General features: G+C 40.1%; 1 protein-coding gene across 1 annotated transcript; it reads left to right on the forward strand.

The window, feature by feature from the left end:
- The first annotated feature begins 4,144 nt into the window (after positions 1-4,144).
- Positions 4,145-10,905, forward strand: CCKAR (cholecystokinin A receptor). The gene is made up of 5 exons (XM_010308045.2): positions 4,145-4,550; positions 5,268-5,519; positions 7,533-7,794; positions 8,938-9,065; positions 9,681-10,905. The coding sequence occupies exons 1-5, from the start codon at positions 4,430-4,432 to the stop codon at positions 10,187-10,189; spliced, it is 1,272 nt and encodes a 423-aa protein (XP_010306347.2). The 5' UTR covers positions 4,145-4,429; the 3' UTR covers positions 10,190-10,905.
- The last annotated feature ends 4,089 nt before the right edge of the window (positions 10,906-14,994 follow it).

Here is a 14,994-nt window from a genome sequence, read left to right on the forward strand (position 1 = left end):
CCTGGCACTGCCATTGCCGCCACCGGGGCGCTTGCATTGGGAAGACACAAAAAGCAAGGGGTGAGGCCATCTGCTCATGTGTAATTCAGGACAATAAGCCTGATGAATGTCACCTGAATTTGCACATCCAGAAAAACTGAGCTGCAATGCAAACATGGCTCTGGGGTACTTTTGCAAAAGTGGAATGGAAAGGTCTGATTTCCTACTTTCCCCATTAGGGGGGGAAAAAAAAAGTCAAAAAGGCACTCTGTCCTTTTAGGCTAGCAATCAGAGTCAAGTTCCTGGCATCCGTGAGCATCATGTGGACGCAGAGCCAGTGAGCCACGAGTAACTGGTGATTCAATGGTGGCAATGCTGGTAAAGGTCTTAATAACTTGGTAGAATACATGCTGAGTTTTTTAATGACTCGCATGTGTGCTTCAGGCTTCATGTTTTGTTTCTTTAACTTAAAACATTATTCCCTCATGCTGTGGGCACAACCCACATAACTGAGCTGCTATATCACTTCTTGTTTTCTTTCTTCATTGCTTTTCTAGGTGGAGAATCCTAAGGCCTGGGTTGATTTAACACATGGCAATCAATGTTCACAGATAGTCCTGGGAGACTTATCTGGGCTGAGGGAGCAAAGTTGGCATGGATTTGCTTGCCAGAAAGAACTAGGAGAATCATGGAAGCAGGAGTTCAGGAACAATTTAACATCATGAGCAAGTAGACCATTGGTCTGGAGTGAAACAAGGAATAGCGTGATTAGAAGACTGGAAATAAAAAGTAGTTATGAAAAGTAGGAGTGAAAGGCGATTATGAATGGAGCCCCACAGGAAGCTTTGCTACAGCTGTTCATCTCTTTCATAAATGCTCCAGAAAATGGGAAGAGGGGTGAGGTAAAAGAGTTCTGCTACTGCTAAATCATTCAAGGAAAGGAGAAGAAAAACTGACTTTGAAGAATTGCAGAAAGCTCTTTCTGGTAAAATGAGAGAATAAAAATCACTGCAAAACAGAAAACAATTATCATTTTTCATGAAGAGTGTAGGGCTCTAAACTAGATATTACTATGCAGGAAAGAGACTACTGAACTTGCTGTAGGTTCTTCCATGATAAGATCAGTTCAATTCTCAGTAGTCATAAAAAAGGCAAATAGGATTACAGGAATCATTAGGAGAGGAACAGAGGAAAAAAAATACAAAAACTCAATATGACATTATTTAAATCCTTGGTTCATCTTTATATGTTAGCATCTGTGAAAGACTGTAGAATACCCAGAAGATATTTTAGACCTGGGCCATGGTGCTCATGGAAGGAATGTTTACAAGGAATGAATAACCAACCTGATCTTCTTCAGATATGAGAAAATCATGACAGGCACAGAGAACTTAACTTCAGAAAGATAATTCACTGTCTATCATGATACAGTGAGAGACAATTGCCCCAGTGTGATCTCTTTGTTTGCAATGATCCCCCTAATCTTGTCTTCCCTCCTGATCACTAACTATGTCTCCCCCAGACCTCCATTCACTCTGTTTCTTCTCTTCCTTTTAACCACATCCTGGAGACTTCATGGAAGACTCTCTACAATCCAGTTTAGCAAGTCTGGAAGCCCAGCAGATGATGACATGCGCACAGTCTCAGTCTATATTTGACAACACAAATAAAAATTAATCTTTCTCTTTAGTGTAACGTCGCTTCCTCAAGGTACAGGAATAACCAAGCTGGAACTCATCAGAACACCAGCAATTAACCCCTCACCCCAAAAATACAGTGGTATAACCAGTATAAAACCTGTAGATTAAGAATTAATTGAGAGAGACTTCAACCCCAAATAACCATACATCTATGGGAAATAAATAATACGGTTAAAAAAAAATACTGCTAATATCAGCCATCCAACACAACTACAACTGAAAACATATCCAATCATTTCTCTAATGCAGATCTAATAGAAGGTGCCAGGAATCCAGAAAAAATCTCTTCCATATTGGGAATAAGCCCAGAACAGCAATTTGACATCTTGCTTACAGAAAGACTCAAACTCTATTACAGGCTATTTAATTCAGTAAAGGAATTGCTAAACACAATTAGCTAGCCTGCGTTTTGCAGCAGGTCAGACTATTATAAGAATTATAAATAATTATAAAAATGTCTTTTGATATACAAAGATTTCTTAAAGCTCAAAACTGTTCAGATTGAATGCTACTTCATGACACAAGAAAATGCTCTAAAATTGAAAGACTTCATTGAAGTCGCGTGTGGATATGGAAAGCAGAATCAGTATCCCAAGTGCAAAGGACACCTTAGAAAGGCAGACATAGGCTACAGAATTTGGTCTGAATTGGTTTATCCTTGATTTCTCTTCTATAGAGAGTAATTTTCAAAGGAAAGAGAAGTTGTTGACCAGTAGTTTGGGCAGCTTAGACTAGTCTCCATCTTGCTGTTGCCTATGAAGAAAAGCAAAAAAGCAACCTAAGTTCAGTAGTCCTTTCCAAAAAGCATCCGTTACTTGTCCTGTGCATTACTACTACTGAATCGGTACCTGTCTTGGCTGCCATTTCAGCTGTTTGAGATGTTATAATAATTTTAAATTGTCAGAGAAAGTGTTCAGGAAATACTGGAATAATTACAAATAAATTCAAAACTAAAATGACAACAAAAAATTCCTATGTTTAATTAAATGGGCAATGTTTGTCATTTAATAGAGTGGTTGATTAGTAACACCCATCAATTTAATCACAGAAAACATAAAAAGTTTAAAGCTGAATTAGGCAGCTAAGAGAAAATCAGATTTCAGAGACGTTGGTGTCTAATGTTCAAGCTTAATGCTCAATCAGTGCAGAAATGGAAACATGTTTTAACTTTTGTTTCTTCAGTATGATTTTCTCCCATTTTGACATTCACAAGTGAAAAAATAAACTAGAACGAGTCATTCTGGATTAATTTCCTACCAGTACGTTACACCTTTGAAACCAGAATTGAGTCCTGCTGGACTGAATTTTTTTTTTCAGCTCAGACAGTTACACATTGTATACACCAATTGCTGGCTCGAGTCGTTTTATCTCAGATTTTTAAAAACTGCAAAAATTTGTAAAAGAAATGGAAAAAATATAATTAATCTGCTAAAGATAATTTAGAAATTAGAACTTTAAATGTAACTTTTCAATCTACTGTCCTATATACCTATTCCCATTAATGGCACTATAAAGCAAAGCTGATGAAACTGGAAAAGAAATCCAGGCCTTCCAGTTTGTGTATATCAACTTTAAGGAGTCCAGACTTGTTCTAGGAACCTGTTATTGCCCTGCCAATTTAAGTAAAGGAGATTTTAAATGTGAAATTTGTTTTCCATTGAGCTATAGCAGGGATTCATTTATAATATTAATTAGCATTTTTGGCCATAAACAAGCTGTATGCTGGAAGTTAAAAGCCCATGACTTTGTGAAAACACCAGAGAGGATGATGTTTATGTATTCAAAAAGCAGAACTCAGAAGAAAGAGTTTCTTTTAAACAATCAAGAACGCTGTGTTTTACACTAATGCGTAACTAATGTGCCACAGTTTATCAGTTCATCAGGTTTGTATTCAAGTCATATACAAGTCCTTGCACTGAGAAAATGTGTGGGCTTCTGCTTATGTTAACTGACAATTCTAATATCATACTTTCACAAGGTTTGATCCAAGAACGTCGAAATTAGTGAGTCTTTCTATTGACTTGCTGGGGTTCAGATCAGGCACGTACAGCGCTTTTGTATGAGGTTAGCACTTCACCAAATGAGATAAATGTAACAGCTCTTGTTTTTCTGAGCAAATCCAGTCTTCAGTCCGCTCTGAAAAATATGAAGATAAGAATCATTTTCATGTAAGGCATGCAAAATCTTCACTGCGTTTTTCTCTTCTCTGCCCTTTTATTCAGCTACTCTTCCCATTTTAAATGTTGTGGGTTGAGAGATGGATTTATCACTCTCATCACTCACTGGTTGTGATTTATTGGCCGTGGCGTAACAGACCCCCTCTGAGAAATATTGCAGAGATGTGAGTAGAAGCAATCTTGCAAGGGGTTAATGCTGTAATCTTTTTTCTAGCCTGTTTATAATCCCAACAGTAGTCCAGTAACAGAAGAGGGTGGATCTAAAAAAAGTACCGGAGGGGATGTGTGTGTGTGTGTGTATGTGCGTGCATACGTGTGAGCGTGTATGTGCACGCATGCTTTGCTTTTCTGAACTGCCTTGTGTGCCCCTGGAATAAATCTTGCTCAGCCTGAGCAGGACTCTGTGTGCCGGGTGCTCCTGACGGAGAGTGAGAAGAGCTTCCTTGCATGACTGCCTCTCTTGTGTTTCTCCTGAAGATTTCATTCAGAAATGTGTTTGTTTACCGAAAGAATGGGCAGATAGTTACAAACCCACCCTCTTCCTCAGCAAAGCTAACCTGTGGATACTGAAGAATGGAAATAGTTGATGCTAGCTTCCTCGGGAACGGTACCAATATTACTGCTTTCCTGTGTGATATCATCTTGGAAAATGACACTTTTTTCTGTGTGGATGATCCACCTTATCCTTCTAAAGGTATGTATAGAAAAATATATTTTTTTCTGGCAGTTTTAGTTCCAGCTGGAAGTGGATACTATGGAAAGAAACAGCTACACAAGGCTTTTTCTGTGAGGGAGTGCAGAATCAACTGCTTGCTGATTAGTTACAATGAGAAACAGGCAGGGAAGAATTTAGTATGTGCTGGTTTTCCAAGTTAAAAATTGAACTAGAACAAAATTTGGGTATAATGGAAAACTAAACCAGTAGTACTGTTGGGCACGAAATGTAAACAGCTCTGCTAAGGACTTGGAGGAACATGATTTTTACTCTGAGCAATTCAGCAACAATGGAGTTATCTGATCTGATACTGTGTATGAGAGTGATTAAAGATGAAATTATAGCACTCTGAGGCTGACAAAATATTCATGTAATAAAATATTTTTGATTGCTGTATCGTTTCTTACTTCACCCTAAAGGAAGAACTCCCACGGTGTGAGTGGTGCACAGTAAAGTAGCGTGAGCAGAACGTGCTTTCAAGAAGTTGTGTTTGGCTCTCCAAATGTACATTGTACTGCATGTATTGTATTTTAATGTTATGTAATTCAGGGAGATCAGAATAAGTTGAAGAATTTCAGAATTTCATGTAAAGGTATAAACCTTAGTAAAACTGAATACAGAATTTTACCTTTCGGTTAAAGGGTGAAGCATGAGCTGTATACTGCATAACTCATTTTTCCTCGTGACAATTTTCAGATTTGCATCAGATAATTCGGATTCTGCTGTATTGTTTGATATTTCTGCTCAGCGTTTTGGGGAACATTCTGGTAATTACAGTGCTGATAAGAAACAAGCGGATGAGAACAGTCACCAACACGTTTCTGCTGTCTCTAGCAGTCAGCGACCTGATGCTCTGCCTTTTCTGCATGCCATTCACCCTCATTCCCAACCTGCTGAAAGATTTTATTTTTGGTAGCGCTGTTTGCAAAACTGCCACTTATTTCATGGGTAAGTCTGGGAAGTTTACACTTATTTTGAAGATGGACTAGTGAAATAGGCGAGAAAGTCATTAAAGACCAGTAAGAAGCTGATTGTTTCCATCTGCCATTGAACAGTTACCAAACCCACGAAGAAACAACTTTGTAGCGCAGATCTTCATGGTTCTGGTTTCTCCAGTCTGATCCAGCAAAACGCGGAGGCACCCACTTAATTTTAACGACATACAGAAGTGTTTTGCTGGGTCAGGTTAAGTTAGAAATATGTTGCGTGATCAAGCTTTAATGAGGAACCCTGCCCATGGGCTTGCTATCCCGTCACGGGAAGAGTAATTAGCAGTGTTCAGGTCACCCATCAGAAATGATGGGGTTGTACAGGCCTCACTAAGGGCGGGTTTTGCCCACAGATTTTTGGTAGCAGTGATACATGAAAAACAAAAAAAAATTACTCCAAAGCAGGTGTCATTTGCAGAGCTGGAAGTTAGAGCAAGAGCTTTTTGAGAACAGACCAGGTGTGATGAGAGCTCACCAGGAGACCGCAAAGTACAGATACGGGTTTTAGAGGGCGACTTTAAGAAGCATCACTTTTATATGCCTTGCTCCTTGGGTGGTGGAGCCACGAGTTTCAAAATGCCTGGATTGTGTATGTCTGTGTAAGTGATTTTGTCTCACTTCCAATATTTCCTGTGCGTTTGCTTCTTTCTTGGGGTGGGGGGTGGGGGGAAGAAAAGAAAAGAAGAACATTATGTAAAGTTTTTGCTACCTTGGGAGACCCTCAGTTAATTACAGAAAGCTTAGGTCCCCTTTCAACCTGTGCCCTTGAGAACTTTGATGTAATGTGAAAGTACACACCAAAGTGTGCGAATGGGAAATCAACATCTTTTTGTAGATAAAACCAATAAAACTAAAGGCCATGTTTAAACAATTATAATGAATTGCTGCCATAAATACCATAAAACATTACTGAAGCGTTGTCATCTTTCTCTTATTTCACACTGTGCAAATTACTTTATGAAGTAAAGTTTTTTTTATAAAAAAAAAATCCAGTGAAATATTCTCGAACATGAAGTTTTTCCTTACGTCAGAATGTGGATATTTCCCATTAGCAGTTCAGGTTAACAGAGGCTTCAATCGACAGACACTGACATCCATTGCATCACCTATGCTCAATTTTTCACTTTAAAATGTAAGACGACTTATTTTTAATTACAGATAATTTGTGTAAAGCAAACTCTAAAGATAGTGGCATTTTATATTTCAACCCACATTAGAACATTCACAAAGACTATTAAATGAAAGCACTTTCACTGAAAGAAAAATTTGTGAGAAAGTTAAGAAGAAATATTTTTTATCTTGCAGTGATAAACGGGGGCCCCTCAGTGACAGAAATACAGACCACTGCATTATATTTTATTATAAACGAATAGCAGAAATTAAGGGCACCTGAAGGACAACAATTCTGCTTCATGACTTCATTTCTCCTGCTTTGTAACTCCATTAGCGTCTAATTTAAAAAGTGATAACATATTTAATTCTCTTAAATGAGAAAATCAGATCACTAGTCAAGCAGGATACTTAAAAAAATTAAAACAACAGAAGAGGGACTATGAACTTCTGTGTTAAAAGAGTAATTAACAGCATAAGCTCACTGATTTCAAATGCTTGTTGGAATTTGAGTGTGATTAGTGAAGTGGATAAACCACAGTAGCAAAGAGAAGAATTAGGAGGAAAAGTGTCTTCTTTCCCTGTTATCAGAATTTCATGGTTTGACAGAACAAATCTTTTCTCTTGGTCTTCGGGAGTTAGGGAAGCACAGAGCAGGAACACCAGTCTGGACACCCAGAGCCATTGCCCACATGTGCATCACTGACTTAACCAGTACAATATTTATAAATATTTTAGCTTACAAATAGTTTGCTATGTTTTTAATTTTCTACATGCATACAGAAAGTTAGCAAGACTATTTGAAAATAACACCAACTTTTAAAACAAGAGACTAACCATTTTCTTTGTTTTATATATGTAGGTGTCTCTGTGAGTGTATCTACGTTCAACCTGGTGGCCATATCTTTGGAGCGATACAGTGCCATTTGCAAACCTCTGCAGTCCAGGGTCTGGCAGACAAAATCTCACGCCTTGAAAGTGATTGCTGCTACCTGGTGTGTTGCCTTTACCATCATGTCACCGTACCCGATTTACAGCAGACTGGTACCTTTTACCAAGTATAACAACACCACAGCAAATATGTGTCGGCTCCTTTGGCCAAGTGATGTCATTCAGCAGTCTTGGTAAGACATAATTGACTGTTAGCAAATGCATAATTATCGGTGGAAAACAGGATTTCACGGTAGCATTAAGCCTATTGAAAATCAAGTATTAACCTTCAGCAAACATTTACACTTCTATCATACTTACTTAAGAAGTAAAAAAAAAAAAAAGAAATTGTATTTTTAAGCTGCTTACATTTTGACACTTGTATGACTTTTCCCCTGTCCTAGGAAAGATATCCAACGTGGCATTGATTCTCACGCTGTGGTCTGCTAAGGCCCTACCGTAGCTGTAGAGAGCATCTGTCACTCTTCAAGTAGGAATACTACTTTCACTCATTTATACATAAACTTAAATATTTTCAGAGAAATCCTTGATTAATCTTTGAGAAACACAGACACATACAAGCGCCCCTCTGTTTGTCTGGAGGTCCTCTGAAGCAGAGAAGGACCATATGAGAACTTGGAGAGGTTGCAAATGCCCTTCTTGAGAACTGAACCCTCGTGGTCACTTATAGAGAATAGGGGCAGGGAGATGAGGGGAGAGACAGTGCTCCAAGTCCTCCATGTCCAGGCAGAGTAAATAGTAGCACGGTCAAGCAGCAACATTACTTAGACATCATGTCCTTGCACAGTGACTGAACACTTTAACTGAGAAGGTGTAAGATTTTTTTGGATGCTGAAGGTCAGTTGGAACTGGGAACAAGATTAAAGTATGCACCTCTTCGGTAGGGTGTATCCACAAACATAGTAAATTTGTATTAATGCTTTCGGTAGTCTCAGGTATTTGGCAGTATGAGTTCAGATGAGGAGGGAGGGTGCAGGGCGAAATTTGGTTCCAGCAGGGAGCCCCACTCATCGGCAGAGACACCTTCGTCCCCCTCCGAGCCCTACGGGGGTGCCCATCTGCTCCACGCCTGCGGCAGTCGGGTGACAGGTGTTTTGCAGCCACGATAGCGTTGCTCCTGCTGCACTTTTCTGGGTGAAGGAGGAGGAGATTTCCAGAGCTGTCAAAATGATGCTTGGTATTAGCATGAAAAAATTTCAGAAAAATCTTGAAATCTTGTCTGTCACCCCCCCCCCAGCCAATTCTTACCTGGAGAAAAAGGAGTTTTTCTGGGTTTGTGCTGTTCCCTGGTCTCAGTTTGTCTTTTGATTCTTTAGGTACACTTTCCTGCTACTCATACTCTTTCTTATACCTGGGATTATAATGATGGTTGCGTATGGCCTAATTTCTTTGGAACTCTACAGAGGAATAAAATTTGATGCCAGCCAGAAAAAATCTTCACGAGGTAACAATACATTTAGGTTTGGGGTTTTTTTTAGGTTCAAGTTGAAGATACGAGCAGTCATCTCGAGGCTACTAAAAGCAAAATTTTCTATTTGCATAAATGATCATTATGGTCAGTTATGGTCATGAACCTGCCAGATGCATTTTGGTGATTGAAGTTATTCCATTATTCACTAACAAATAATTCCTCAACGATGGCTTGTTTGCAAGGACTCTGGACAAGATACATTAAATTTCTAATTAGCTTATTATAGAAATACCAAGATTTTTTTTCTTGCCATGGATGAGGACCATTTCTATCAATAAACACCACGATAGAAATTGTCAAATTAAGATAGAAGCATAGAATTTTGAAAACAATCTTCAGTGAATACTTGAGCAACCAGTGTTCTTACATCTTTTGCATCAATTTGTATAGAGTTAAGATGTGAGAATACTGGGAGATAGCAGACGCAGAGCAGCTGTTGCAGAGGTAGGCCAGTGCTTTCTCTGCAGCGGTTGTTCAGGCATGAATTATGTTATTTATTTAGACTTAGACACCATTCTTTGTTTTTGATTTTTAATCACTGTTCAGAGATATTTTGCCAACCATTTAAGCACTAATTTATATGTACAGAAAGCGCCAAATACGAGGATGGAGACGGATGCTACCTCAACAAAACCAAAAGAAAAAGAAAAATGCCGTTGCAGCAGCTCTCTGTTACTAGCCATAGCAAAATAGACAGGGTGAGAAGCAGCAGCTCTTCTGCCAACTTAATGGCCAAGAAGCTCGTCATCCGCATGCTGATGGTGATAGTGATTTTGTTTTTCCTTTGCTGGACTCCCATCTTCAGCGTCAATGCCTGGCGCGCGTTTGACACCACCTCGGCGGACCAGCATCTCTCAGGGGCTCCCATCTCCTTTATCCACCTGTTGTCCTACACTTCCGCCTGCGTGAACCCTATCATATACTGCTTTATGAACAAGCGTTTCCGCATGGGTTTTCTAGCCACGTTCACCTGCTGTGCAAAGCAAAAGCCCCCTGTGATACGGGGAGAGGTTTGTGACGAAGAGGAGGGGAAGACAACAGGGGCTTCGCTCTCCAAGTGTTCTTACATGCAGATGAACGCATCTGCACCCCCCTGAGCTGCGTCAGAAGAGGCAATGAGTGGCCCGCAGAAATTCGAGTATCTATCATCTGGGCTTGGAAAGTGACTGTGGCGTCAGCTGAACATGATTTAGTTCTGAGGTAATGAAACACTTCAGCTGACAGTAAAGGCAGTGAGAATTTTATGGGAAAAGGATGCTATCACTGTCTGAGCTTTATATCACTTTCCCTTCAAAAGTACAAAGGAGGAAGAGGGCTCTTTGAAGATAAGGGACTTTATAAAAAGCCCTAGAAGATGCTCTATTTGTCATAAATTCTCCTGTAAAAATTGGTGTCCTTTACATCAACAGTTTCGCTCAGTTTTCGGTTGCAGTTCTGAGTATCTCTCAACATTTCCAAGACGCTAATAGATTCTCCTCAAAGATGAATAGATGTATTGCAGTCTTCACTTTAATATCTACGCCTCATAATTAAAATCTTTCAGTAACATTTGTAGTATTTTTTCACATTATTTTAGCTGAGCTAATACATATTAAGATCACTTTGGTGTCACAGTCAATTAAAAGAAGAATTTTGGGGTGGGGAGAATGGGCTTGTCCATGTGAAAATAATGCTTTTAAGTAAAATAATTTCACGTTGGTTTTTTTTTTTTAATAAAATTAAAATAAATATTGGTGATTTTGTGGATGGAATGCATTCTTCACTTAGGCAATAACCTAAATGAACATAATTTAATGTATTTTTGGTTTAAATAAACCCCATAGAACAAGCACAAAGAAGTGGCTTTCTTCTGCGCAGCTGCAAGCACCCACACGTGCAAGTGGCAAGGTCTTAGATGAGCCCCAAAGGCTCGCATGGAAGTTGTCACGCTGGGAAACACAGGGATGACCGCTTGGGATAATGGCAAAGGGATGATTTTACGAAAAACGCAGGACTGAAGACAACGTAGGCAGAAAGAGCAGACACAATGAGCAAAGGCTGAAAGACTTTGTCAGAAAACATAGCCTTTCTAAACTTCGGAATAACTATTTTCTCCAGCTACACATATTTGTAAACAGACTCCATGTATCGAAACCTCCCACCTTTAAATGATGTAATTATTTTACTGCGCAAGAAATCCAGTCTCTTTCCTGTGCAGTGCACAGGCGAGTGTGGGTGCGCAGGTCTTGCCCTTTGCTCTGCGGAGCTCGGCAGAAGTTACATCATTTACTTTGTTTTGTGAAAATATCCTGTTGGAGATGCTTCTATCTTCTGGCTGAATCGATATCATTTAAAAGACTTGTTATTAGACAGAGATTAAATTTGAGCACAGCGTGGAATGTAGATGTGGATATTAAATATAACCCCTCTCAAGGTTTTTAATCAGGAAAATCTGATCTCTTTACAGAATGATTTTAAATTGGAAATATAAAAAGTTTGAGTTTCAGGGACCCAGATCCATGTTCTGCACTCAGTTATTATCTGAAACAGTTTACCCATACAACTTAGCACACAACTTTGGTTTTTTGGTTTTGTTTTGTTTTTTTTTTTAATCCAGCTTGTCCACAGACAGGAAATTAAAAAAAAATAAATCCAAACACTATTTATGCACAATCCATAGAAACAATGTTTTGCCTGCCACGCTAATAAAGTAACACCGTTGCTGGAACGGTGCTGAGACTACTGACATCAATCTGACCTTTTGCAAATACCCACCCAATTTAATTATGGGATTTAATTCATAACAACAAAACAAAAATTTTACTTCATTTAAAGATGCAGGATGAGACAAACCTGTCCTGCGTGTCAAAACTGAAGGAACAAACTCAGCTGCTTTTGGATTTATGTGGAACAGTAAGAGCAGAAAAAATATTTGTGAAGTATCTTATACCATTTGAAAGTCCAGCTTTATTATAGGATGTAGTTTAAAAACTGTTGTGTAAGTAAAAAAAAAAACCAACCTTAAAAATCATATTTTAATAATATACTGGATGTGAATATTGCTGACTATGCCTTGTATAGCGAGACAGCCTACCTCACAGCTCTGTAAGCACTTTAAAAGACAAATTCCTTTTTGTAGATGTAGATTCCCCAGAACCTTTAGAGCCTGCGTAGCAATATGTGCACCGCTCACCTGCTCCCACTGATTAGGTCTGAGGATAGTGGTTTCAGTTGAAAGGCCAAAGTTATTTTCAACAATGCCTTAATCAGATCACAGCCCCCCGTGGCCTCCAGTAGCTGTGGCTGAAAGGAGCGGAGTCTCTGATTCATTCCCCCCTTGTAACTATCAGGGAGCACAATTTGGAGGTGATGAAATGAGGGAGGCAGGAGAAGAAGATCCTGATGGAGTGGCGGTGGGGCGACAATCAGGGAAGGGTTAGAAATGTGCCAGAACAGACGCGTTTCCTTTTGCCCAAGGCTTGTCTGTGCTTGTGTCACTCTTCCCCTCCGTTGCCCCCTATGCACCTTTTTTCTTTTTAAACCAACGCATTAACTCTTTGACCATGCTCCGAAAGTCACGAGCCTTGAGCCAAATTCCATCAAGGAGCAGGAATTAAGTTTTTAAAATGCAATATTGCAATCAAATCATGTTGTCATCTTCTGCCCCGGTCTCCTAGCACAGGATATTTCAGCCTTTCTGCAACCTCCATGCATCTTAATGCCATTTCCCCTGATCTGTGCGTGGCAGAAGTCGTTCCTGGCTCCCAGTGTTGCCCTCTCATTGCTAAAGAGTCATGGAACCCTCCCAGCACCTTCAAGTCAGATACTGCTGTTAGTGGAAATGTATCTTCAACAATAAATGGGAATAAACACATCAAAATAAAAGAGCCCATGAAGTCTCCTTATTTGAACATTAGTTTATAGGGGCTGGGGGGAGAAATCCTATCCTAAAAGTCTGCTTCTACAATGGGTGGTTCCTAGAGGCAAACTCTTTCCCAGATGTAGCAGGCACATGGCAAACCAACAAATTTCAGGTGTATAATGACCATAAATCTGTGAAGCCTCTCTCTTCTCCTTTCTCCCCTGACTCCCATTTCTTTTTCTCCCTTTGTCTTTCTCTTATCTGTTTCAGCTGCACATCACCATCTTTTCTACTTCTGTACCCTTCCCAGACTCTAGGTTACTTTCCCCCCACCAACATTTGCTAGATTTTTTTTTCCTCTTTGACAGGTTTATTTTCCTTCCCAGATTTACTTTCCCAGAAAAGTACTCTCACCTTCATTTCCCCCTATCACCTCCAGCTGACAGACTCCTGAAACACATTGCTCCAAGCCATGTATCCTGCCCACAACACAACAACGCAATCACCTCGTACGACCCTGCATCTGAGTTCGCACATCGTCTCTCTTGAACACCGGCTCCTGGCACGCTCAAACAAGCTGTACATACTAGCTCATAAAACCAAACCATGGCAGTAAATAACGTCCAAGTCCTCCTTTGCTACTTCTGTCATTATTACTTGCAACCTTGATTATTAGGGCGTGCTTTAAGACAGATGCCTAAAATATTGCTAAATACAGCACTTGGGGGGTGGTGGTGGTGGTGGTATCAAATTAAGGATATATTTCGCTGTTGCCAGGGCAAAATACAGGCGCTCTGAATGAAAAGCAGCACGTGGATTTGGAACTGCAGCCCCTAAAGGTTTACACCCCCCTTACACCAGTTGTGGCCTCTTTTCCAAAGGGGTCGAGCCCTTCTCGGCAAGGTGGTGAGGCTGTCTGGGGTCCTGCCTGCGCCTCCATCCCTTCCTGCTCCTCCTGCCTCCGAGCTCGGGGACGGGGCAACCCGCGCTCACGCATCGTGGCTCATCACAACTCTTTTCCGACTTGGAATAGATTATTTCAGGATCAGACGCTACTGAAACAATTCAGTACGACACAGAAACGCTGCAGTCAAAGCACAGCAAACAGACGCGCGGTTGCGCAGTTTCTACCGGCGCTGAGCAGGATTTCCCCTCAAAGCAGGCGCTCGCTCGGAGCACGCGCACACCCGCGCTAGGGCGGAGGGCTGGTCTGCAGGTAGCTGCCTTTCGCGGTCAGAGGCTGCCGGGAAAATCTTGATAAACAACCATGTGGTGCAGGGTATGACACTGCTAGTGTTTCTGAATCAAAGCTAATCTACGGCCAGATAGACTCGCAGTAAGCACAGACCGGAATGTAGTAGGCATTTACCGACTGCAGTCAAACCATCTTGTAATCTTACGATTGCGATGGTGAATGCAGTTTTTTAAATGCTTTTTTGCCTCACGAAGCATTAATCCTAGAATAGCTACTCATCTCCTTTATTTCCTCAGATACCCATTTTTTCAAAGCTGATGCTTTTTTATACAAATCAAGACACGCAAAGTGAGAGTGTCTTCAGATTCAACAACTGTGCTTATTTCCTCTTCCATTTATCAGGACTTTGGTAAACGTGCTTCTTTTTTTTCCCTCAGTCTAAATTGAACAGATGTTGAGCTAAACTTCGGGTTCCTAGTGGTAAAAGATACTTATTCTCAAAAGGAAAGTGAAGAAAGATTAAACTTAATGGCTTTGATTAACAATTATATGAAAGGAGAGGCTGTAAGCTTTTTATTACAGCATCAGAGACAGAGTGAGAGAGAATATAAAAAAAAGTTGGGATTTTTTGAGTTATTTTTTCCCTTGTGTTTCTTCTTTTCTTTTACAAAATGTCTCACACTTCCATTTAAAATATGACACAGACCAACCAAACCACACTTCACTCAGGTGTGCATGGAGGTCAGCAGTTTGCTCACCCTCCGACCATAGTTTTCCTATCCAGTTTTTCTGTATGCATTATTCATTTCTGCTAAACAGCCCCAGCTTTTTATGCACAATCTATTCCTGACTCTTCTCTCATCAGT

Source organism: Balearica regulorum, chromosome 4 (assembly GCF_011004875.1).
Source record: "Balearica regulorum gibbericeps isolate bBalReg1 chromosome 4, bBalReg1.pri, whole genome shotgun sequence".
Taxonomy (NCBI): domain Eukaryota; kingdom Metazoa; phylum Chordata; class Aves; order Gruiformes; family Gruidae; genus Balearica; species Balearica regulorum.